The sequence below is a fragment of the Alexandromys fortis genome, unplaced genomic scaffold (assembly GCF_014885135.2).
Source record: "Alexandromys fortis isolate MF-2015 unplaced genomic scaffold, M_Fortis_MF-2015_v1.1 scaffold_351, whole genome shotgun sequence".
NCBI classification, from domain to species: domain Eukaryota; kingdom Metazoa; phylum Chordata; class Mammalia; order Rodentia; family Cricetidae; genus Alexandromys; species Alexandromys fortis.
In genome coordinates, this window is record NW_026068251.1 from 108356 (window position 1) to 133860 (window position 25505).

The 25505-nt window shown below is 39.2% G+C and overlaps 1 protein-coding gene across 1 annotated transcript; it reads right to left on the reverse strand.

Annotated features, from left to right (window-relative positions):
- Positions 1 to 193: 193 nt before the first annotated feature.
- LOC126494172 (zinc finger protein 605-like) lies at positions 194 to 24288 on the reverse strand. Its single transcript, XM_050131407.1, is given in 8 exon segments — positions 194 to 2339; positions 2341 to 4328; positions 5648 to 5774; positions 6455 to 6533; positions 11638 to 11729; positions 11967 to 12090; positions 13106 to 13219; positions 24098 to 24288. Coding segments are annotated over 6 exon segments (2562 nt in total). The 5' UTR covers positions 11970 to 12090; positions 13106 to 13219; positions 24098 to 24288; the 3' UTR covers positions 194 to 2066.
- Between the last annotated feature and the right edge of the window lie 1217 nt (positions 24289 to 25505).

A 25505-nucleotide genomic window follows, 5' to 3' on the forward strand; every position in this document is an offset into this window, starting at 1 on the left:
AAAGAAAAATAGTGTAATGTATACTTTACTGTGAGAAGTCTTTTCACTGTACACAAGTTAAAAATTTTATCAAGATACTAACTAGAAACCCATGGTGTATTCAGTCAACGATCTCAAGGTCATCAAGATGAAGGAGCACTTGAAATTAGATTGTAGGTTTCTGGAAAATTTACACACGAAAATAAAGCTGAAGTTAAGTTCTTAGTGAAGCAATTTATTGAGTTCCAGTTCCTTATGAATAGACTGGAATGCGAACATTAGTGTTTTATAAAAAAAAAAAAATATGAGGACCAGAAATTCAATTTCTTAAGGCCTGTAGAATGGAGTGTTAAAATTACAGAAATACACAAGCATACAACAGACTATAGTATTTATCCACAGGGAGAATTGTTCTGAGGGGCACCAGAGTTTGGTTGAATCATGGGAAAGTAGCATGAGTCTATTCAAGTATAAAACCCAGTTTGGATGGTATCTGCCACTGACATGTTTTCAACTGTTTTTTTTTTTTTTCATTTTCCCTTTTGCAGACTTCACTCTTACTCCTCAATGAATGCAGAGAAGAGCCCTCTGACTCAACCCAAGAATACATTCCGTTCCTGTGGAGGCCTTCTTACCACAATTAAGTACTAACATGGAAATAATTCCAGGATGATCGAGCACAATCTTCCTTACTTAGCTCTAATTCCTTCTCTCTAATATAGTGCTACCAAATTTCTTAATGCTGTGACCCCTTAAGACAGTTCCAAGTAATTGAATGTGGGCATACTACAGTTCCAAGTAATTGAATGTGGGCATACTAACATGTGGGTAGACTTGCCAGGAGACAGACGGAAGTGGTGTCTCAGTTCCTAAAACAATCAGAATTTAGGGTTTTTCATTTATCTTGGGAAGCTCCAATGAAAGGATCATAATCTGAAAGAGGTCAAAACCCAGAATGGCTCTATTATCAGTTTCCCACTTACAAGTTTCAAGGACAAATTAATAAATGGGTTCACTGCATGTTTTATGAGACACTTCCTGGGGAGATACAACATATAGATCCAACTACTCACCCCAACTGGAAACTGAAAACAGAACCAAATTCAACTTGCTAAATCAATGAACTTTATTGGGAGTTGCAGGAACATGGGGAGAGTTGCTTATCAGAGCACAGAGGACACAAAGGTACTTGCAATCCTCAAACTCAAAATGAGCATGTGATATAGCTTATGAATACTGGACACCTGAAACATACTGCACACCTACAGGGATACATACAGATTAAGGAGCATCCTATCTTGATGGTTCAGTTTGACCAATCTTGAGTTGCATGAGTTATGTCTAAGTTTTGACATTTCAGTTAAACATACTGAATCCTGTCAGTTTCAGGGATATCTTGATATAAACTGAGAATGCTCATTTGTTTCCTGGCCATCCAGACCTGGATAATCACACAGAAACTATTAATTACAACACTGTTTGCCAATAGCTTAGGCATATTCCTAGCTAGCTCTTACATCTTAACCCATTTCTATTAATCTGTGTACCACCAATAAGTTGTGGCCTACCAGTAGATTCTGGTATCTTTCTCTGTTGGCAGATACATGGTGTCTCCATGACTCTTTCTCCTGGCATTCACTTTAGTTTTCCTGCCTAGCTCTATTCTGCCTGCCATAGGCCAAAATAGCTTCTTTATTAACCAATGGTAATAAAACATATTCACAGAATAGGAAAGGCAATCCCACATCATCTTGAAGCTATTTTAAGCAGCTTATCTCCTGCCTTAATCAGCTTTCCTTCAGAATGGATCATCTGAGTTCCTAGGATATTGCTACACAAGACCAAAGACAGGGCTTCAGACGTCTCCATTTTGTCTTCATTATGAATTATTTCAGGTTGAAGAAGTAAAAATTGGAGAAAGCAGAAGCCACATCATTTCAAATGGTTTCATTACTCCCCAGTATGAATTTTTAGATGTTTTCTTACATGTGAAAGGCAAGTAAAGACTTTTTCTCATACAGTGCATTTGAAAGGTTTCTCTCAGGTATGAATTCTTTCATGTGTTCTCAGGTTGGATAAAAGATGTGTCACTGATTATTATTTGGACTTTTTCTCTTTTGTATGGTTTCTCTCATGTATTCTAAGATACGAGGTACTCGAAAAGGACTTGTCACATTCACTACATTGGTGAGATTTCTCTCCTGTATGAATTCTCTGATGAGTTCTAAGAAATGAACCATAGGTAAAGGATTTGTCACATTCATAGCACTTGTAGGGTTTCTCACCTGTATGAACTTTCTGATGTCTTCTAAGACATAAGTCAGTGTTAAAGGATTTCCCACACTCACTACATTTGTAAGGATTCTCCCACATATGAATTTTCTGATGAGTTTTAAGATGGCATTTCTGGGAAAAGAGTTTGTTACATTCACTACATTTATAAGGTTTCTCAACTGTAAGGCTTCTCTGATGTCTTCTAAGATATGAGATACTCATAAATGATAGGTCACATACACTACATTTGTAAGGTCTCTCTCCTGTATGCTTTCTCTGATGTATTGTAAGAAATTCACGATGGGTAAACGATATGTTACATTCAAAACATTTGTAGAGTGTCTCACCAGTATGAAATCTCTGATGTTTCCTAAATTCTGAGCCATAGGTAAAGGATTTCTCACATTCACTACATTTGTAAGGTTTCTCTCCTGTATGAATTCTCTGATGAGTTTTAAGACTGCCTTTCTGTGTAAAAGATTTGTCACATTCACTACAATGGTAAGGTTTCTCTCCTGTATGTGTCCTCTGATGGATTCTATGGGCGGCCTTATTGAAAAAGGATTTGTCACATTCACTACATTTATAAGGTCTCTCGCCTGTATGTAATTTCTGATGACTTATTAGACTGCATCTCAGGGCAAATGCTTTGTCACATTGACTACATTTGTAAAGTTCCTCTCCTGTGTGTATTCTCTGATGCATTCTAAAATATGATCTACTCACAAATGACTTGCCACATTCACTACATTTGTGTGGTTTCTCTCCTGTATGAATTTTCTGATGAGCTTTAAGCCTGCTTTTCTCCGTAAAGGATTTGTCACATTCACCACATTGGTAAGGTTTCTCTTCTAAATGTATTTCCTGATGTCTTCTAAGAAAGGACCTACTGGTAAAGGATTTGTTGCATTCACTACATTTGTAAGGTCTCTCCCCTGTATGAGTTCTCTGGTGAGTTATTAGAGAGTCTTTCTGGATAAATGCTTTGTCACATTGACTACATTTGTAAAGTTTCTCTCCTGTGTGTATTCTTTGATGTATTCTAAGATACGACACACTCAGAAATGATTTGCCACATTCACTACATTTGTGTGGTTTTTCTCCTGTATGAATTTTCTCATGAGTTCGAAGACCACTTTTCTGCGTAAAGAATTTCTGACATTCACCACATTGGTAAGGTTTCTCTCCTGTATGTACTCTTTGGTGAACTACTATGCTGCCTTTAAACATAAAGGATTTGTCACATTGACTACATTTGTAAGGTTTCTCTCCTGTATGAATTCTCTGATGAATTCTAAAACTGTTTTTCTCGATGAAGGTTTTGTCACATTCTCCACATTGGTAAGGTTTCTTCCCTTCTTTATGTACTCTCTGATGTATTCTAAAATATGACGTACTCATAAATGATTTGCCACATTCACTACATTTGTGTGGTTTCTTTCCTATATGAATTCTCTGAGGAGTTTTAAGAGATGTGTAGGTTTTTTCACTACATTTGAAATTGCAATGTACTTTGAGTTGGAACAACTGCTGAAAGGATTTATCACATTTCATACATTTATAGAGTTTCTCTCCTCTAGGAGCTCTCAGATGACTACTGATGTTTGAGTCCAACTTAGAGCACTTTTCAGAGTTCTTGTTTTGGTCTCCTTTTTTTGCTCTATTGGTTTGTTTCAGCATAATTTTATGTTTGGAGTCAAAAGATTTATCATATGCTATCTTTTTGTGTTCTTTCTTTCCTATGTTGACTCTTTGATTTTGGCTAATGTTGTAATACAAATTAAAACAGTTCACATAGTCCTCATTTTTGCAAGGATCTTCTCGAGTGTTTCCACTTTTGTGTCTCTTCATATTTACTGTTTCAACAGAGGTATCTCCATAGTTACCAGATCTGTACTTGTTGCTGTTTTCTGCAGTATCACTTGTGTTATGAGGTCTACATTGGAAGGATTCAATCAGTCTGACAAGCTTATTACAAATATACAACTTCTCTTGGATATTCTCAGGATTGTGCAGGATATCCTTTGTGCCTTGATCCAAGATGTTCTCATATTTACCATGTATGCGATGGGTCTCTGAAAAATGAGTGCAGTTAGGGATAATAGGGATTAATGGTAGAGTAAGAAATTAAATAACATATTTTCTTAAGTTTCCTAAGAGGGGTAAACTAGTAATTCTCAGGGACAGAGTTCTTACCAGAGTCCTTCTGTGTTTCACAGTCATTAAATGGATGCTCACAAGTGCCTCAATCGAACTATATCAAAGACAAAAATTACCTTCTTGTTCTTAGCTAAACACTGTATCTTAGAGAAGCAAAGACAAATAGGTAATGCAGCAGTAAGAACTTTGAGAAAGAGGCTCTGTGAAGGCTCATATGAAGAGTGTTGCTATCCAAGTGGTGTGGCACAAGTCTTTAATCCCAGGATTGTGAAGGCAAAAGCAGGTAGATCTATGTGAGTTCAAAGACAGCATATTCTACAAAGCGATTTCCAGGATAGCCAGGCCTGTTTTACAGAGAAACCCTTTCTGGAAAAAACAAAAAGGGATGTTTCTCAACTTCTTTCTTTATGTTTTGGACACACATTCACACTGTGCAGTTAAGAACTCATTGTGTAACCTAGGTTAGCCTGGACCTTGCCATATATTCTTGCTTGAGCCTCGAAAGTGCAAAAGTAAAGTCATTCTGTGCTAGTGCTAAACACAGTGACGACATGTCAAAAATTAAATAGATAAACAAGGATATTCCTATAACAGTTCTTCTTCAATTTAAAGCTTTCTAAGTCTAAAAAATCAGAGATAGGAAGAGTTTAATACAAAAAAAATTCTACTTATTAAGTGTACTGCAGGGGGCTGGAGAGATGGCTCTGAGGTTAAGAGCACTGACAGCTCTTCCAGATGATATGGGTTCAATTTCAAGCACCCACATGGCAGTTCCTATCTAGCTGTATCTCTGGTTCCAGGGGATCTGGTATCTTTGCAGACATACACATAGGCAAAACACAAATGCACATAAAAAAATTATTTTTTAGAAAAAGTGCACAGAAATATATTTTCTTAGTCTTACTACTTAATTTCTTTTAACTTTGAAGTTTTCATTAAAAACTAGATAGGAGGACTGGGAAGATCAGAGAGAATGTGGCAATGTTTACCTCTTGCAGAGAACACAAGAAAAATTAAAAGGAGATATCATGAAAAATGTTTGTTGCTAACTAGAATTTCCCTTATTTCTGGGATTCTCTATACAGTTCAGAGAGAGAGAAAAAGAGAGAGAGAGAGAGAGAGAGTGTGTGTGTGTATGTGTATATATATATATAAATATACAAATATATAAATATACAAATATACAAAAAATACAAATGATTAATCAGGAAATCTAGAAAAAGAGCATTCTTACCTACAAAGATCAGATTTTTATAATTCTCCAACATCACATCCATGTACAATGCTCGCTGATCACAGTCTAAACATTCCCATTCCTCCTGTGACAGGTCCACAGCTATATCCCTAAATGTTAAAGGATCCTGTAATGGAAAATCACTAATGTACCACATGATGATGGACAAAATGATTTCTGAGGTAACAGAGAACTAAAAAATAAGAGACACTTTTGTGAAACAGATGAGGCATAAACAAGAGTTTTCTAGAATTTCTGTAGAAATGTGTCAGGACATAAGCATTGCTGCTCTTTCATAAACAATGGATAGGACTTACTACACTAACATTTATGAGGTCTCCCTTCTTCATGAATTTTGTTATGTTTTCTAAGACCTGAGCAACAGATAAAGTACAGTAACTACATTTGCCATTTTGGTGTCCAGTTTGGATTCTAGAATGACTAGGTCCTTCTGAATTTGGCTCAGTTTCAAAGCACCTTCAGCACCTTCATGGAATTACAAAACAGATTTTAAGCCTAGATCTATGAAATACAATGTTCTTTTTGGAACCTTACAAGCAGGAGACATACATAGCCACCCCTGCCACACACACATTCAGGCAAATATACTGATATACATACACAAAACTATACTAATTTTAACTTAATAATTAATAAAATTTAATAACATGAAATTTAACAAAAGGTGGACAGGGAACTTAAGAAGAAAAATGTAAATAATAGAAAATAAACACTTTTAATAACATGGCCTTGAAAGGTTTTAACAATAAAAACAATTTTTAAAAAAATTGTAGATATTACACTGACCTGGGGTTCATTTATCAGAGAAGAATTCATTCCTCTAATTGTTCTTAGCATTTCTGTCTCAGGAACAAAGACTCGAATCCTTGTTGAAATTTCACATAAAAAGGTCAAGTTAGAGCTAACCTAATTTTGTTATGGACAATGCCAAAACACATAAAAAGATGCAGAAAAGCTACATGATATCAAAAATCTCAAAATTCCAACAGAATGCAGAGCATGGGAGGATATAAAGTGGGAGGGAAATGACTATGAACCTTATCATTGCACTCAAAAACATGGGCTCTTAAAATTCGTGAAGAAAGGGCATATGAAGGTTGTAAGATAAAGGTCATCCACTCAAGCAGCACTGCAGATCATAATTGGAGGTTAAGTATATATAGAAAAATCAGAGAGAAAGTATCCATGAAATAAGGATTTCACATAAGGAATTGAGGAAAGCTAGGGAGTGCCAGACTATATCTAACATGCAAAAAAACAAAACAAAAAAACTACCATTTTAACTAGAGAGAAGTAAATTAGCAGAATATTAAATAAAAATCATGAATTAAAAACCCCCATGACATGTAAATCCTAGTAGGAATGGAAATGTCATGAGACAAATGTCATGAGATTTTGTGATTAAACTTCTGAAGAAAACAGGAAGAGTTGGAACACAGCTAAACACGGTAAGAGGCACATGTGTTAGACTGAGGCCAATAGCACAGCACAAGGAAAAAATGAACGGCATTAGCAGGAAAACAAGAGAAAGATGTTTGTGTTCTCCAGCATCACTGAATCCAGAGGCAGAAGAATGAGACAGAGAATTTAAACAAAGAAAAAGAATTAAGATTAAAAACACAGTATAGGCACCAAATTCCTTTTGAATGATGTGATCACACAAAAAAACTTGATACAGAAACTACGGTAATTATTAAATTTGCTAGGTGCTTCATGTATTATTGAAAAGTATAAAACTAACACAAGGAGCTTGTTGCAGGAGCTCTTTCCACTCCTTCAGCCAATAGCTGCTGAGATACCAGCCCATTAGGGGTGTGGTCTCTCTCTTTAAAAAAGCTGCCACCGCCCTGCCCTCCTCTCACTCTCCTCTTCCAGCGACTAGGCTCCCTTCCTGATTGCGCAGAGGGCTGTGGTCTGGGATGGTGATCTGTAAATTTTCCCCCTTAAATTTAAAATAACCATTCTATTAATCATAATTCCAAACTGGTGTGGGATTGTTTGTGAGTTACACCTTCAGGAGCTGGAGAGATGGCTCAGAGGTTAAGAGACTTCCAGAGGTCCTGAGTTCAATTCCCAGCAACCACATGATGGCTCACAACTATGTGTAATGAGATCTGGTGCCCTCTTCTGGTCTGTAGGCATGCATGCAGGCACAACACTGTATACATACTAAATAAATAAATCATTTTTAAAAACAGAAAATCACTATTTAATGATAAGAATAAAAATTTAAGATATCATGTTGCTTCAAAAATAGTGATGAATTCACTCATAGGAAGAAATTTATAAGGAAAAAGAAATAGTACAATATAGTACACAAAGAAATGGACTTCCGTGAACACACAACTGATGAATGAAATGTGTTGACTCAGTAAGGATTTCTACTGCAGCTATGAAATACTATGACCAAAAACCAAGTCGGGGAGGAGAGAGTTAATTTGCCTCAGACTTGCTTATTACTGTTCATCTTTGAAGGAAGCCAGTAAAAGAACTCAGGAAACTAGAGGCAAGGGGCTAGGGCAGAAGCCATATAAAAGTGCTGCTTACTGGCCTGCTCCCCATAGTTTGCTCAGTCTGCTTTCTCTATAGAATCAAGTAAAATCAGCAGACCACCCCCAACGGGCTAGGCCTTCCCCTTCAATCAATAAAAAAATTGTAGCCAGATTTATAGAGGCATCTTTCTCTAATGAGGTGCCCTTCTCTCTGATAACTCGTGACAAGTGAAAATTTTCCCACACATGGTTATATTACTAATAGCAACTAGCATAACTGATGCAAATACTCATATTTTCCACAAAAGTAGTTATGGAAAACAGTCACACGGTGTAGGCCCATATTTCTTTATGTCATGGCAGCCAGGGTCTGGAGCCATAGGCCCGCCTGAGGTGGTCACGTACACCTACAGACAATAACAATAACCATAGCCAGGATATGTTATATTCCTTTTCTTTGCTATAAATGTAGATTGTCTGGGAAGAGCTGTTTGTTGAAGCTGATGACCTAATGGCAGGTGCGGTCCTTAGCCGCATGTTCCCTGGGAAAGAGAATATTAATGAGGTATCCACCTCGGTTGAGGAGGAGGATTAAGAGATGTTTGATAATAAACACAGGGAGATCTTCAGGAAAAGGAGAGAACTCTGAGATGCCCTTCCGTGATGACTGTGTAAGCTGTGTCTGATTATTCCTTGCGGCTCCATACCAGTCCAGTTAGGGAATATAGTTATCTATGTTGGGGTCCACGGGCTCTAGCAACATGGACACAGAAAAATTACAAATATCAAAATTATCCCTAAAAAAGAGTATTACTAGAGATCTGATCAAATATCATAAAACAGAGTGACAAGACAGTGTGGTTCTACACATAAACACGTGGAAAACTGAACAGAACAGAGAACTCAGAAGAAACCACAGAGCAGACAAGTGATACTAGATCCATTATCACTCACCCTACACAAAAATCAAAATGAAGTAGATCCAGGAACTCATTGGAAAACTTGAAATGCTAAAAGTGCTATAGGAAAACATGATTAAATACTTATTTGGTAATAAGCAAACACTCTCAGAAAGAGATTCCAGAGCACAGAAAACAACCAGGAAAAATAATAAGGGGATTTTTTTCATTAAGTGAAAGCAATGCAGGTCAGAAAAGAAAACAAACACTGAATGGTTTAGGAAGAAGTAATACAGACAATTAGGTTCTCATCACACAAAAGTCTAATATGTACATTAGATGAAACACTATTTAATGTGGACACATTAGGTCTAAACTATCTATATAAAGGATCATGGTATGGGAACAAGAGCTTTCAATGGACATAGTATTAAAAAAATAGGTACTGGAGGAGTAGCAATGTTTGTATAACAAGAGGCAGGAGATAGTAGTTACCTTCATGAAATGATAAAGTGAAAGACCTGGATAAATCCAGACCACCCCCCCACCAGCAGGAAGAAAATAGCCAAAAATCTAAGCAAGTAGAGAGAATCAGGAATCTAGGATTAGCCAGTTCAGTGATTATGTTTTAGGAACTAGCTGAAGATAAAGTTAGATTGTAATCTTAAGAATAATCTTGAGAAACAGGGAGTTTCCCCCTTGTGATCATTGGTATTTTTGGAATAATGTGTTTCAGGAACTAGGTGATTATGACCTTGAGTGATCTTGAGAGGCAGGGATTTGTCCCCACTGATTTTCGGTGACACCCTCCCTGCCTTTTTCCGGATTATTGGGCTGTGGTTTCTTCCTATAAAAACCCCTTCTCCAGGTCACTTGGGGTCGAACTCTTCCACAGCATGGGTTATAAGTCTCAGCCCTAGTGCACTGGTTCCCGTCTCATCTGATGATTAAACCTCCTGTGATTGCAGCAAGGACGGTCTCTCGTGAGTTACTGGGGGGGTCGTGTTATCCCGAGACTTGAGTAAGAGTCTCCCCAGCACTGGGGGTCTTTCACCAGAGGCTTATATCCTGCTGTTGAAGGACTCTGATGCCAAATTAAGCAGGAAGTAGCAAAACGATGATGTCACAAACCTTTCAAAACTCTGAACAGTAAACAAAAAAAAGGAGGATAAAAGTTCTTTGAAGCATGCTATAGGCCAGGTCCCACCACTGAGAATCTCCAACCAGAGTCCATACCGAGGTCACTCTAACTGCCCTAATAGGCAGACCAAGCCCCTTCAGATACAGGCAGCCAAGCTCTGCCATACAAAGTAGAAGGCCCAAGCTCTGAACTTGAAAACACACCAAATGCCACCCTGGAAAGCTCCACGTGGGCCAAAGAAACATTAGATAAATACTGTCTTCTGCTCAATTCTCAGATGCTTCTTGCCAGAGGAAAGGCAGACAGACTCTTGACTTTTTCCCTCTCAAAAAAAAAAAAAAAAATCTCTTCTGTGAGGTTTGTTGTACAGTGTTAACATTGTGCTATCCCTTGACTCCAGATTATAGGAATACGTTTCCCTTCATAACTGAAACACCTGCACTGGGGAAACCCTCCCAGTGGGAGCAGACCTGTATCAGCTTCAGTTAGAAAACCTTTTCTCTCAGAGACATAATGACTATTGATTTGTTGATCGCATGTTCTCATTCAAACATGGAAAAAATATAAAAGGACCTTCTGTAAAGATTCTAGTAATATGTACCAAGAATTTTCAGCTATTCTTTTTTATGTAAATGTAAAAAAACTTCCTAAAATTTATAAAATCACAAAGACATCATAAATTATGAGAGCAAGCTGGGTGATGGTGGCGAACGCCTTTAATCCCAGCATTCGGGAGGCAGAAGCAGGAGGATCTCTGTGAGTTCGAGACCAGCCTGGTCTACAGAGCTAGTGCCAGGACAGGCTCCAAAGCCACAGAGAAACCCTGTCTCAAAAAAAAAAAAAAAAAAAAAGAATAAATTATGAGAGCAGGATCAAACCCAGAGGTAATTTCAAAATATGTAAAAATTGAAGTAACACAAACCATTGAGTGTTAAAGACTGACAAGATATCAAAGGGAAAGCAATGTAGCTAGAGACTAATATCGTGCAGAGATATGAATCAACTCTGATCAAAATCATGATGACATTATTTTAGAAAATAGAGAAATTAACCCTCAAAGACACAGAACCTGAAGGAATGACAAAATACTCCGAAAACTCTGTGTGCAGGACAAACCAAGAGGTTTCAATGGTTCTAACTAAACACCATACTGAAACAATAGTAATGAAACCACTTGATGTTGGTATAAAATTACAACCAGTTATAATAATAGTAGAGGGGCAGCATAAACTCCCAGGCAAAGTCAAAGAAAATTGTATTTGTGTTGGAATATTAGCATTTACATACAGTCTTCAAACTCCTACAATAGGAGAAATCTAGGGATTATTCTCAGGGGAACTCTCTAGAATCATTTAGGATAAAATAGAATGAGGCAAAACCAATTTCATGTCCTGTCTCTACAGTCACTTGACCTCTTCCTCAGTCCCTCTATCATACCTGGATCCTTTGCTACTGTCTCCTCTCTCTTCTCCATCCAGGGTTCTAGGTTCTGTTTCACAGGTGAGCCGGACTGACTGACAATGTGAATCCTGCACAGGAGAAAGATTCTTCAGAAAGTACCTGGAACTTTGCAAGGAACAAAAACTAAGGATACTACTACCTGTCCAAAGGAAAAACATCAAAGAAAGAGAAAATATCATGAGAAATGTCTCTTCACTTTACTCTGTGAGATGTGAGACTCATTCACACACAGCTCCCACACATGCAGAGTGGTTTTCTCAAGAGCCCTGGGGAGGGAAAGCAGACAGCATGAAAACTCTTCTCACCATCAGAATCCAGACTATTGCAGCTCTGCAACAGGAGATCTCTGCAAAAAGCCCTGTGAGCAGGGTCTAGGCATTCCCACTCCTCCTAGAAGTCCACAGCCACAGCACTGAGTGTCAACAAATCCTGAAATAAAATAAAATAAAAAAAAAAAAAACTTTGGAGAGTTGTTCATGGGCAGAATGCTTTCCTTCAACAGAAGAGATTCTTTTCTCACACAGAAGAATGATCATGAATGTTCAAAAGATGCTTTACAATTTTGTTTTCATCTAAAGTGAATTTAGTAATTTGAAAGTAGTGAAGCGTGATATAATCTAACAGCAAGCATGTTTGGCTTCCCTGGACCTAAGGGGTAACCTAAGCAGACAGCATATAAAGAAATTTCTGAATGCTCTCTTTATATACTAGACTGTATATGTCTCAGATGTAAAATTAACAGGGAGTAAAAGATTTGTTTAATGTTTATAACCACATGTATGGCACTCCAAATAATATCTGTTTAGTCAGATCTACATGGCTTCGTAGATGTGATTATTATCCTCAAACTCTCTGTGGATGCACAGTCACAGAGGCTGTAGGGTCCAAAGGTCTACCTCTCCCCTCAGGGTTCATCTTGAGGACAGTTTCTGGCCAGACATCTTGTTACAATTTCCAGTAAACATCCTGCTTGTTCCTGTGCTCCCTCTGCCCTCCTGGAGGTTAGCTATAGGGCCATTGTTTACTCCATTTTGGACTTGGTAAATTTCCTACCTGCCTGGAGGGAATTTCATTGTGCAGCAGTTAGGTATATAAAGGATTTCCTAAAGTTGAATAAAAATGGCATTTGACATTATCTCCTCATGAATGACCCATGTCTCTTGTGTGTTCTTTTAATTTCCGGGCCCTTACCCAGCTTGCAAATGGTACAGTAACACGAACTGTATCTTAGAGAGTAATGCAGGCATTACAAAGGCAAAGGCCACTCTCTTGCTTAGCCAATTGGTACACAGGGGAGTTAGAAAGCATGGATGAATTTAAATTTCAGGACCTTTGGAACTGCCAAAATAGCAAAGAGAAAATTGTTTGCAAACAACAGACAATGCAAATGCTCTACTAGATTATCTTAAGAATTATTTTACAGTCAGACAGTGATGGTACACACCTTTAATCCCAGCACTGAGGAGGTATAGGCAGGCGGATCTCTGTGTGTTTGAAACCAGCCTGCTCTACAGAGAGCGAGTTACAGGAAGGCCAGGGCTACACAGAGGAACTCTGTCTTAAAAAAAAAAAAAAAAAAAAAAAAAAGAATTACTTTATGAGACAATAAACAGGCAACCATAAGATAAGTAAAAAAAAAAATTATGGTAAGAACCACATGATGGAAACTCAAACTTACCAACAATGCAAAGCAATCGACAACGCTGTGTCTGTAAGGATGAAATGGCAAACAATGGGTACATCTGGCCAGCCAGGGTAGACCATTAAGAGAACTTGCCTCATGCAACATGTATAAGCAAGAGGTTCATTGCAGGAGGAGGATGAGCAAAAGAGTCAAAGGGCATTAGTTAAATAGTTCATAGCTGACCAATGCTACATGTCATGACTGTGCCTCAAAAGCATACACAAGAAAATGGAGAATTTTCCTTCATATGATGCTTCAGAGAGCCCTTTCTCAGAGTTCGCTTTTGTTCAATCAACTATCTGACCTTCTGCAAGGTGTGAAGTTTAGCTAAGAATGAAAAGTCTGTTATCGTTCCCTGCATTTTAAGAGGAGGTTCTTCTGTGCTTACATTTAGTGATTGTGAATCACAAAAGGCCTCTGCTGATAAACTCTATTCTAAAGAATTGCTAGCTTACTTTTCCCAAGGAAACATCAGATATTGAATCTGTTACTCGTGTATCAATCCCTATTATCCTTAACAGTCCTAATTTTCCAGACACCTATCAGATGTGGGTTAAATATAAGAAGGCCCTAAATCGCAGCTCAAAGCATTCTGTCAAGAAGACTTGTAAATGTAATGAGCTTGGCAAAATGATTTATGAATCTTCCCAGTGTACACTTTATAACAAAAGTGATACTGCAGAAAACTGCAACAAGTACAGATCTAGCAACCACAGAGATGCTTCTATTAAACATCAAACCTAAACAGAAAGACTGTAAAATGTTTAAATTTGTGCTCCACCCTTAGTCAAATCCTACAAATCCACACTAGAAAGGAAGAACTCAAAAATATAGAGAATGATAAATCTTTTGATTCTAACCAACCCTGAAACAAAACCAAAGAGGAAAGAAACTACAGCAATGCCAGAAGCATAAAAAATGCTTCAAGATATATTCAACCTTAGTAGACATAAAGGAACTCATACAGAAGAGAAACCTTATAAATGTACAGAATGTAGTAAGTCTTTCCTGCATTTGTCACAACTCAAAGAACATAACAATATGCAAGTGGAAAACAACCTAACAAATGTACAGAAGGTAATAAGTGCTCTTCTCAGACATCAGATGTCAAAGGACATTACAGAACCCTCGCTAAAGAGAAACTTACAAATTTACTGATTATGGAAAATTCTTCATTTGCAGCTCAGGAATTAGAAAACATCATAATATTCATACAGGAGAGAATAGTTACAAATGCAATAAATATTGCAAACACTTTATCCAGAAACAACATCTTAGGATACATCAGACAATTCATACAGGGGAGAAGCTTGACATATGCAGAGATTGTGAGAAATCCTCTACCAGTAGTTCACCTATGCAATACCAGTGCTCCCTAAGGAATGCAATGTGAATGAAATTCAAGAGAAAGAACTCAAAATACAATCAAGGTCATTTCAACAAAGTCAAGGGACATAAAGAGGAAACAAGCACCAGAGATCAAAGAGGACAGGAACAAACTGATTGAAGGGCAAGGGAACGCCAGCAAATGGCTCAGGAAATAAGGAGGACAATGCAGGATGTGAACACTGCAATCTAGAGATGGAAATCGAAGGAATCCCTAAAATAATGAAACAAGAAATAGAGAACTCTGTAAGCCTAATACAACTCAGTGGAGAGAGGTCCACCAAGATACAGCAAGTATAAGACAAACACCAGAGTTTCAGTACACGGAGCTGGATCATTCAATCAAAAAAAAAAAAAAAAAAAAAAGGATAGGTCAAACAAATGAACTAAATTCTTGCTGCATTACAGTAGCAATATTAAAAGATAAAAGTGAAATTGAAGCCTGGAATAGTGAGGTAGGTCTTTAATTCCAGCACTCAGGAGGCAAAGTTGGGAAGATCCATGTGAGTTGGAAGCCAACCTGCTCTTCATATCAGTTCAGTCAGGGCTACAGAGTAAGACCCTGTCTCAGAAACAACAGATGGAAAAGCCAAACAAGAATTTAAAGGTATTATTTTCTACACTGATTTAAAATCCTCTAAAATGTGTGTTCCTACACAATTACAGCATGAATATTAAGAGACTGATTATATTGGTTTGGATGAGAATATCTCTCATTGACATATATTTGAACCTAAGTGTCCAGTTGGTCACAGTGTTTTGGAAAGATTAGTTGCTGGAACAATATTGAATAAAGTATGACACCTGTGGACAGGCTCTAAGAAAAAATGATCCTCAAGCCACCTTAGTTCTCCCTCCCCCTCCTTAGTGACTGTGGTTAATTTAAGGATGTGATCTCTTGCTTTCTATTCAACGTACTTGGTTGCTCACTCCCTGACCTTCTTGCTTTCTATTCAACGCACTTGGTTGCTCACTCCCTGACCTACCTGCCATGGACTCTGATCCCCCAGAAAGCACTCGCCAAGATGCCTGATCACAGTGATTTATGAAGGCTACAGACCAGAAGAAATTACAGGAAAATATTTTCTACTGGATTAAAGATTCTCTCTCAGAGAAAGAATGCATGTCACATTCTGAAACCTGATCAAGAACAGGTCATATAATAAATAGGTCATGAGCGCTACAGGGGCCCTTACTGTTTTTTTCCTTAAAGGTCCTAATGGCAAACTTTCTTTTAAATTGTTGTTTATATTGAAAAGTAAAGTGGTGCACTCAGCCTTCATCAGTTAGTTTTCTTACTGAAGTGCTCAGATGTTAGTACAGAAAACAATACTAATCCATACTAAGGTATTAAATAATGCCAGCATCAAGGATGCTAAATAGAACACAGGAATTATGATGCCTAATCTTAGGCTTTCCTTGAGGTCCTGATGTATGGAGTAGGAATACTATTCTTCCTCTACCCCAGGATTATGTGCCAATAACGGTCAAAGAACTTGGGAATTGTGACTTCTGACCCAGACGGCCCAACTCTTCACAACATAAAAGGTTGGAGATATATGTCCCAAGGCTTAGGTGTGCTTGATCTCTGATGCTGTGATCGCCTGTGTTCCCTTGTACAACGCTGATCAAATTCTCTATACTTTATCTCACTGTATTATAAACTTTTGTGAACACTGACCCATTCTAATTTTTAGAACTGTGTATAAGATACTGTACTTCTTAATAACCCTGCAAAAGGCATAAGACATAGCTTACATAAGAACACGTGAACCCATCTTTTCTATCCTCTAGACTTTCCTCTTCAGGAGCTTATCAGTAAAGAACAACCTGCTCAAAGGAACATCCTAGAAGACCTAGTAGAAATACGGAAGAACCAGAACCAGAGAATGGAGAACATGCAGTGAAAAAAATGTCTGGACCTGAATATGCCTCTGTGTTCATCTGCAAAATGCCTCATGAGATTGAGTCCATCAACATTCCATCAAGGCTGAGAGGCACCCTAAATGCATGTCTATAGGGTCTACAGGAAGTTCACAGCAGACAGTAGACTGGTGTCTATTTCAGAGGTTGAGATATTTAGGAGTTGCCCAGGATCCAGTAAGTAACCCCCAACCCATGTTCAGACAGGCAAATTTAGTTAAACTCAGAAGGTCCCAAAACTAAAGACATGAAAGAAGCAGGACTGATGATTTCACTCCTACGTTATCTGCCAAAACCCATTATTTGAGTCTGTATCAGTGTGGAAGCCTAAAAATGTGAGCCGATTTCCACATTGACCAGAGAGTCGGAATTTACCTCTAGTCCTTCAAGGTTTCTACCTCAAAGGTGCCACCTAGATTTAGACTAGAGAGTTCTGTTCTCTCAGTGTTATTGTCAACAAGTGTGGTTAACAGTCAGACCTTGTATTTCAAGTATAGAGAAGTAGAAGTTTTACCTCAAACAAAAGTCTAAGTCTCCAATTAAGGCTTCAGTTCTCTTAGGAGATAACTTTGGATTCTACCCAGGGAGTGGTTTGCCTACAGAATGTTTGGGTCTAGGGTGTGAACATGACTTATTTTATTCTATCAACAAAATGCTTAACTATGGATGTAGCCTTCAATTGGTATGTTCATTTCCTTGTATTATGTTAATACAATGTTTTGTCTTACTCCTACCTTTTGGGGTCAGGTGTATTTAAAGCAATTAAAAGTTAAACATTGGCAAATTTCAGTTATTACTTTCATTCACCTCTTCATATTCTTTACTATATTTCTAAATCCCACGCCTCTACTCTAGCAGGAGGTATTTTTGTTGAGGCTGGTTCCCCGATAGATCAGGTCCAGCATTGTTGCCTTCTCTAACCCAACGAAGAGGTCCAACTCACATACCTGCAAGTATGTATATGTACCACTTGCACCTATGGAGTCCAGGGAGGTCAGGAGAGGATCAGATCCACAAAATCTGGAGGTACTGAGTGACTACGGACCATGTGGCTGCTAAGATGACATCCTGGTCTGTTGCAAGAGCAGTAAGTGCTTTTAGCATCTGAGTCATCTCTCTAGCCTAAAGGCAGTTCTTAATACATCAAGTTGACAATAAATATTCATTGTGACAACTTTGAGGTCTTTCAGTCCCTGGCTGCTACCATTTTCCTCTATGGAATTAACTTTACACTCTCAAGAGAAAGTAGAACTGTGAGACATCTCTCTACTCTCTTTTATGTAATTGTATATCTCATGCTAATTCCAGGTCACGAAATGGGCATTGATTTTGCATGTGTGGATAATAGATTTTATGTTTACATAATTATAGAACTACTGTATATATGCATACACATGTCAGTTACATTTTGTAGCATCTTTTTTTTTTTTTTTTTTTTTTTTTTTTTTTTTATTTTTTTTTTTTTTTTTTTTTTTTTTTTTTCGAGACAGGGTTTCTCTGTGGTTTTGGAGCCTGTCCTGGAACTAGCTCTTGTAGACCAGGCTGGTCTTGAACTCACAGAGATCCGCCTGCCTCTGTCTCCCAAGTGCTGGGATTAAAGGTGTGCACCACCACCGCCCGGCTCATTTTGTATCATCTTATATCTTGACAGGTAGTGAGAAAATCTAAGATTTCTTATTGAATAACTTTAGGGTAAATATAACAGAGCAGATGCCGGGGCGGGAGAGATGGCTCAGCAGTTAGGAGCATTGCCTGTTCTTCCAAAGGTCCTGAGTTCAGTTCCCAGCAACCACATGGTGGCTCACAACCATCTGTAATGGGGTCTGGTGAGTCTGGTGCCCTCTTCGGGCCTGCAGGCATACACGCAGGCAGAATATTGTATACATGGTAAATAAATATTAAAAAAAAAAAAGGAGAGCAGATGCCTCTTATTACTAACTTCATTCCCAACACATCTTACCCAGTCACGGGGCAGAAGTATCCTATGTTTCTTTCCTATGACCTCAGCAGAATTGCTCAACTTTTTCCCATGATTTTGGAATAAGAGACTCAAATTTCTAAATGATGAAATGCAAACAGCAATCAAGAGAATTTTCAAAGATCAAGATATATAAAGAAACTAAAGTCTCCAGAAACCAAGTACAAGCATTTATAAATTCCTTGAGGAATTTACAACAGTCAATGAGCTAATCAAGAAAAATGAGAAAAAAAAGAAAAACAAGTAAATGAGGTCAATAAATTCACAGTATAACAGGACTATTAAAGCAATACAAAGACAGCCTGGCAGTGGTGGCACACACCTTTGACCCAGCAATCAGGAAATGGAGGCAAGCATATTTCTGTGAGTTCAAAGCCAGACTGGTCTACATAGTAAGTTCCAGCATAGCCAGGACTATCTGGAAGAAACCCTATAATCAAAAATCTAAAATAAAATAGGCTTTAAAATATATATTTAAAAAAAGCAATACAGGGCTGAAGAGATGGCTCAGAGTTTAAGAGCACTGACTGCTCTTCCAGAGGTCCTGAGTTCAATTCCCAGCAACCACATGGTAGCACACAGCCATCTATAATGAGATCTGGTGCCCTCTTCTGGCATGTAAGCATACATGGAAGGAATGTTGTATACATAATAAATAAATCTTAAAATAAATAAATAAAGCAATACAAAGACAACAACATGTAGCTCTGAAAGCTACAATATAAAGTAATAGGAGGAAATCCTCAACTTAGAGGAAGGAAAGAGACTCAACGCCTCCACTAATCGTATTCAGTGCAAACCAGAGGACACATGAAGAACTCATTATCTTTAAACTAATGAAAGGAGGAGGACCTCATGAATAGCAATAGAAAAGGGATATGCCTCATCAGCAACCTGGAATTTGACTGCAATGGAGGGATGAAGGTGAAATGCTGCAAGACCAAAAGCTCCAGTAAAGAGCACCAGATGCTGCTAACTCTCCTGAGAGGAGCATGCACGACCTTCAGGACCTCAGAAGCTCAACTGCAAACCACAGATCTTAGTGTGCCAGTGAAAACGCCACTCAATGTGTTTGGTTTCAGCACGTTTCATATACGAACAGTATGGAACAGTTTGTTCTGTGTGTGTCAATTAATACACAGTCCTTAATCCAACTTATTTTACTGATGCAAAAAAACTGCCGAGTCCTGTTTGCTAATCATGAACTATTTGGAGTGGGAATGTGACCTTTCTACACCACAACAGACTGATCAGTTAGGAGAACTGAGATCTAAGGCCTCTGGTGGCACCTTAGAATAAGAAAATTGTGCGGTTTAATACAACTCACTTTGCTTCCATCAAAGACTTCTCTGTTGATGCAATGCTGGGTGACAGCATTCTCCTGTACTATAAATCCTGTACAATTAGGGTCGATCCTTTCAGAAGTTACTTCTGTGTTCCTAACTACATAACCAATATGATAAAACCTCTGTCCATAAACAAAACGCTATTTATTTATCATACATAGGGATCATTAACTTGTTGACATGAGGTATTAGAAATCCCACCACATATCCAAGATCCACATTTACTCTCACTAATAGTGATACCTCCAAGTTCATTTCTATACTGTTATTTTATTTTGAACCCTTCCAGATCGCTTATATTTTCTTTGAAGGATGATTTAATCTTAATTTTATTTGGATGAGTGTCTATGCCTCAACTTAGGTCTGTACACCTCATGCTTGCAGAGCCTGCAGCAGCCAGAAGAGCACAATATATCCTCTGGAATCTGAGGTCCAGAAGGTTGTTAAGTCCCAAGGAAGGTACATAATACAGAACCTGGAAACTGTAAGAGGAACAAGTGCCCTTAACAGTTGAGTCACCTCTCTAGAACTTGGTTTATTGTTTCTTAATTAGCTACTGAAGAGACTTAAATCAAGGAACAGTGAGACAGAGTTTATGGAGCATTGAAGATACTTTTTTAGTGTGTCAGAGTGAGAGCAGGTCATGAAAGACAATCACACAGGCCAGATATGTTGGCGTACACCTTTAATCCCAGTACCTGGGAGGCAGAAGCAGGTGGTCTCAGTGGGTTTGAGCCTAGCCTGGTCTACAAAGCAAATTCCAGGATGGCCAGAACTGTTAAACAGAGAAACCCTGTCTGGAAAGAAAAAANAAAAAAAAAAAAAAAAAAAAAAAAACTAAAAAAAAATAAATAAATAATGATAATAATAAAGTTAATAAAAAAGACAATCACACAGAAGTGGGGGTGACAAAGACACATTGACAAGTTTTTGTTAGCAAGAGGCACCGGTTATAAAAGACATTTGTCCATAATTACAAACCTGAGTGTTTACAAGCTGGTGAACAAGTCAATCTGAAATACTATGCAGGAAGATGTTGGTAGTTATATAGAATTTATGAAATAGAGACTCAAAGATAATACAGTGGTTCAACACGACAGACTAGTTTCTGTGAAGAGACTAAAGTACTGACAAAGCATTGTTCACATAATCTAAACTAAAAAAATGAATCCATATGCATTAGAACTGGAGCTGGAAAGGGAACACTGAAATGCATGGCAATAATGCCAGTGTTACCTCATGGAATGCTATGGAAAGTCATACACAAATAAATCAGAACTGAAGAAATGGATTCTTACAAAGAACAGAATTATCAACCTCCTATATTATAAAACTAAAAACACATATTGCCAGAATATATTATGTAGCATGGGTCAGTTGAAGAAACAAGACACTCACTCTAAGATGAAATTTGAAGGCCAATGTGGCAGCGGGAAGGTCAAGTCTCACTGATGGTCTGAACCCAGAACAGCGATACAAAGTGGTATTCACTGTTACACAAATTCCTCATGTTAAGGTCTCTAATTTAATTTACATGTCTTAATAGAGGAGAGCATCACACAACACCATGACTCTAGTGTAATGGTCTGTCATGTCTCTTTAAGAGACAAGCCCCACCCACTCCCTCCCCCACCCCATTCCTCCCCTGCTCTTCTCCCTTCTCCAGTTCCTTTTCCATCCATAACCCACTAAATCAATACCCACTTTCTCTGCATGGCGTGCCCATCTGTCTCTGCCTCTCACCCACTGTGTGGCTCCCTGCCTGGGACCCGCTGGCCCTCGTGGCCCGCAGGCCACTTGAATGACTACGTCAATAGATACAAGAAAGCCCTGTGGCAGTATAAAAGTATAAAAGCTCTCGAGAACAGGAGGAACATACCTCAGCATAATAAAGATGAACAGACACAAAGCTAAACCAAACACTACAAAAGAAGGACACATAATTCAACAAAGACAGAAAAATTCAAAGAGGACAACATAGGAGAGTCAGAAGTCAAGTGGACCTTCTTGAGGAAGCTCAGGTCAGACCACTCACCCTGTCTGCAGATATCCTGAACTCCCAGGTCTTAACAGTCATATTGTCAGACAATGCTATGCAGGCTGGGGCAGGGGGCCATAACCAGATTTGGATACCGTGTGACGTAATCCCAATCTGTCAGGCAAGGCATACCCACTGGTGTCATAGGGGCAATACTATTTCATGGGTACCAGAAGCTATTCTGGTTTAGTATGAGGCCAGCTCTACAGAAGGAGGTACATGGATGGTACAAGGAACCTGCACAAGAGCAAAAGGAAAGTCACAGGCCCTAGACAGGAAGTCAGTACTGATAACTGCTACACATACAAATACTCAATCTGCCTTTAAATGAATGGCTCAGTTCACACCCATAGCCTGGTTCTGCTTTCAACCTGGGCCAAAGAAACTTTGGCTTCAATGGGGAAGAGCTATTTCAGAAACTCATAACTCATCAAATACGGAGAATAATTGACTGCTTACTACACAGCCATTAATGGGAAATCCATACTACCAAATCTAATATTATTCTCAGTGAAAATTTCCATAATCATTAATGTACTAGAATCTGCCAAAAGCAAATTTATGTCCTGGTTTTACTGTTCCGTGAGACCTACCCCACCCCTTCCTCAATCACTGTAACAGACCTGGATCCCTTTGCTATTGCCTCCTCTCTCTTCACCATCCAGGCCTTTGTTCTGCTTTCCAGGTGAGCAGGACTGACTCACAATGTGAGACCCGCATTTGAAAAAGAGATTCTTTAGAAAAAACCTGGAACTTTTAATGGAAGAAAAAAGATGATAACACCTGCCAGAAGAATAAACATAAAGAGAGAAAATATCATGAAAATGTGTCTGTCTCTGAGGATATCACTTTATTCTATGAGATGTGACTCTTCATTCACACACAGCTCACAGATGTGTAGAGTAGTCTCTTCAGGAGCCCTGAGAAGCAAGGGAGACTAAGGAAATTATCCTGATCTTCAGAATCCAGACTGCTGCTCTTCTCCAAGAGGAGACCTGTGCAAAAGTGCCCGAGAGCAGGACCTAGGCATTCCCACTCCTCCTCCAAGTCCACCGTCACAGCACTGAATGTCAACAAACCCTGAAATAGAAAAGGACAGTTCGGGCCACATGTGCGTGGGCAGAGTGCATTTCTTGAACTAAGGAGGCATTTTTCTGATACAGGTGTAAAATCATAATTAATCAAGGTCATTTCTTTTCTTTTTTATTTTTTGAGTGTGGAGTTTATTGAGAGAAGCGTAAAGGGGAGGGAAGATCGAGAGGCAGACAAAGAAAGAGGGAGAAAGAGAGCTCAAAAGGTACTTTCTAATTTTGTTTTAATCTATAAGGAGTTTTCTGTCTATAAAAATACTATGGCCTAATAGCATCTTCTCACAGCATGCATACTGGGCTTGCCTGGACCTTGTCAAATGGCTAAGGTGATCTCTTGGCCTCCATCTCTGTCCAGTCTTCCCTCCCTCCCCTCTCTCAAGCACCAGTCCATTCTGGACCCTCGCAGATGCCTCTGGCTATTTTCTCCCTCATACCTATGATAACCACGTGATGGAGCAGTTGTGTCCTCATTTTTCACTCAGAAAGCTAAGCATATGAAGACACATTTCTGAATTTTGTTTTTACTACAGAGTGTATACATCTTAGGAAATGCTAATGTTTACAACCATAACTGTGGTGATTTATAGTGTATTATTTTCCGATCCAATCAAATATACAGAGGTATATCATTTCACTGATACCTATGGGGATTGCTATTCTTCGCGCTGAAGGCCACTCTTCAGTAGGGAAGTAGTGGACTGCGGGAGTTAAAAAAAAAACAGAAGCTTTGTAACTGTTACAGTATGAAAGAGAACGCGTTTGCAAACTACAGACACTGCGGATGCTCTACGAGATTATTTTGTGAAAATATTCTGACAACCATAAGATAAAAAAAATCACGATTAAACCCCACTTCATAGGATCTCAACCTTATCGACAACCGAAAGATATTCACAACATAATTTTGAAAGCCGAGTTCTTCTGAGCAGCCTCAGCGAGCACAGCCCCGGTCCCTTCCCTCCTGGGTCCCAGCCCCGCAGCTCCTCTGACCTGGGAGGTTCCAGGGCCGCTGGGCTGCGGTTCCCGCCACCGCACTGCTGACTTTCCCAGGAAATTCCCCGGTATCTGCGGCTCTGAGGAATTTTCAGGTCCCCGATCTCACAGCGCGGTCTACCGCACCCAGTTCAGAACCTCGCGGCTCCCCGAGTCCAACAGGGAATGGCGCAATTTCCTGTCCTCGTTCCCTGGAGCGGCTCCTCCTGACCCGGCACAATACACCCCACTTCCGGAGACGTCTTCTTCACGCGGCCTCTTTTTAGTGTCCTGAGTCGGTGCTTCTACCTCCCCTACCCCTACAAACACCTCTCGCAGGTGTCCTCTCTCCAACAGGGACCCGGCCCTTCTACTCCATCTCAGGCTGCTGTTAGGAATATTTTCTATTTCCGTGGGACCTCCAAGATGTTAGGAATATTTTCTAACACAAGCTCTCTGCCGAGCAATAAATAAATAAATAAATAAATAAATAAATAAATAAATAAATAGATCCCAACCAAGCCAAATCAAAACAAAAACTAAAAGATACCCAGGTTTAATAGGACTCCTGCGCTCTCCGGTGGCCCGGGGAAAACCACGCGTTTGTTTGTTTGTTTGTTTGTTTGTTTGTTTGTTTGTTTGTTTTAGGAGAAGTTTAAATAGCCCGGGGGGAGTGGTCTTGACATTCTCTGAGGAGGGGGAAAGGTGCAAGGAGCATAAGGGCGGGGCCTATAAAGATGGTGGAGGACAGGTACCAGGATTTACAGCTGCCTTCCACAGAGCTCCAGCTGCCCAAGACCAGCTCTGCACAGCCTCCCCACATGCTTGCTGCCAGTCTAGAGTAGAACTGGATCTAGAAGGACAGTGCACCCCACTTACTGACTCCCCCCCCCAGTTTTGAAACCTTGGGATATACGTTATCATGCACGGAGTTAGCATAACAGAAGTTATATTTTATTATGCTATGGGTCATCACACAAGGTTCACACTCTAAATTCCTAACTAGGGTTTCCCCACGGCTGCTCGCCTGTTGGACGACTCAGCTGAAGGTCAGGCTCAGTCTCTAACTGAAATCTTTAATTTGATGGTCCCAATCCTAGGGGAGACAGGGCACATCACAGGGCACATCAAGGTGGCATCTCTCCAGAGATGCAGAGCAGAGTGTCTCTCTGCTCTCTGTTTAAATACTGTCCACTAAGGGTAAAGATATGAGACTCAGATGCCATTCCTTCCCCAAAAAATTAAAACTAAGATGTAACGTCCTTGGCTCTGTAAGACTTTAAGACAATCCTGAAGCCATTTTTAACAATTCTGAATCCTCTCAGCCTCTGTGCCATAGTGCTTCCCCTCCTCCCCTGGGAACCAAGGACCTAACTGCTACACTCCCACGTACTCAGTTCCTGAACAATTACCCTTACAGTATGTT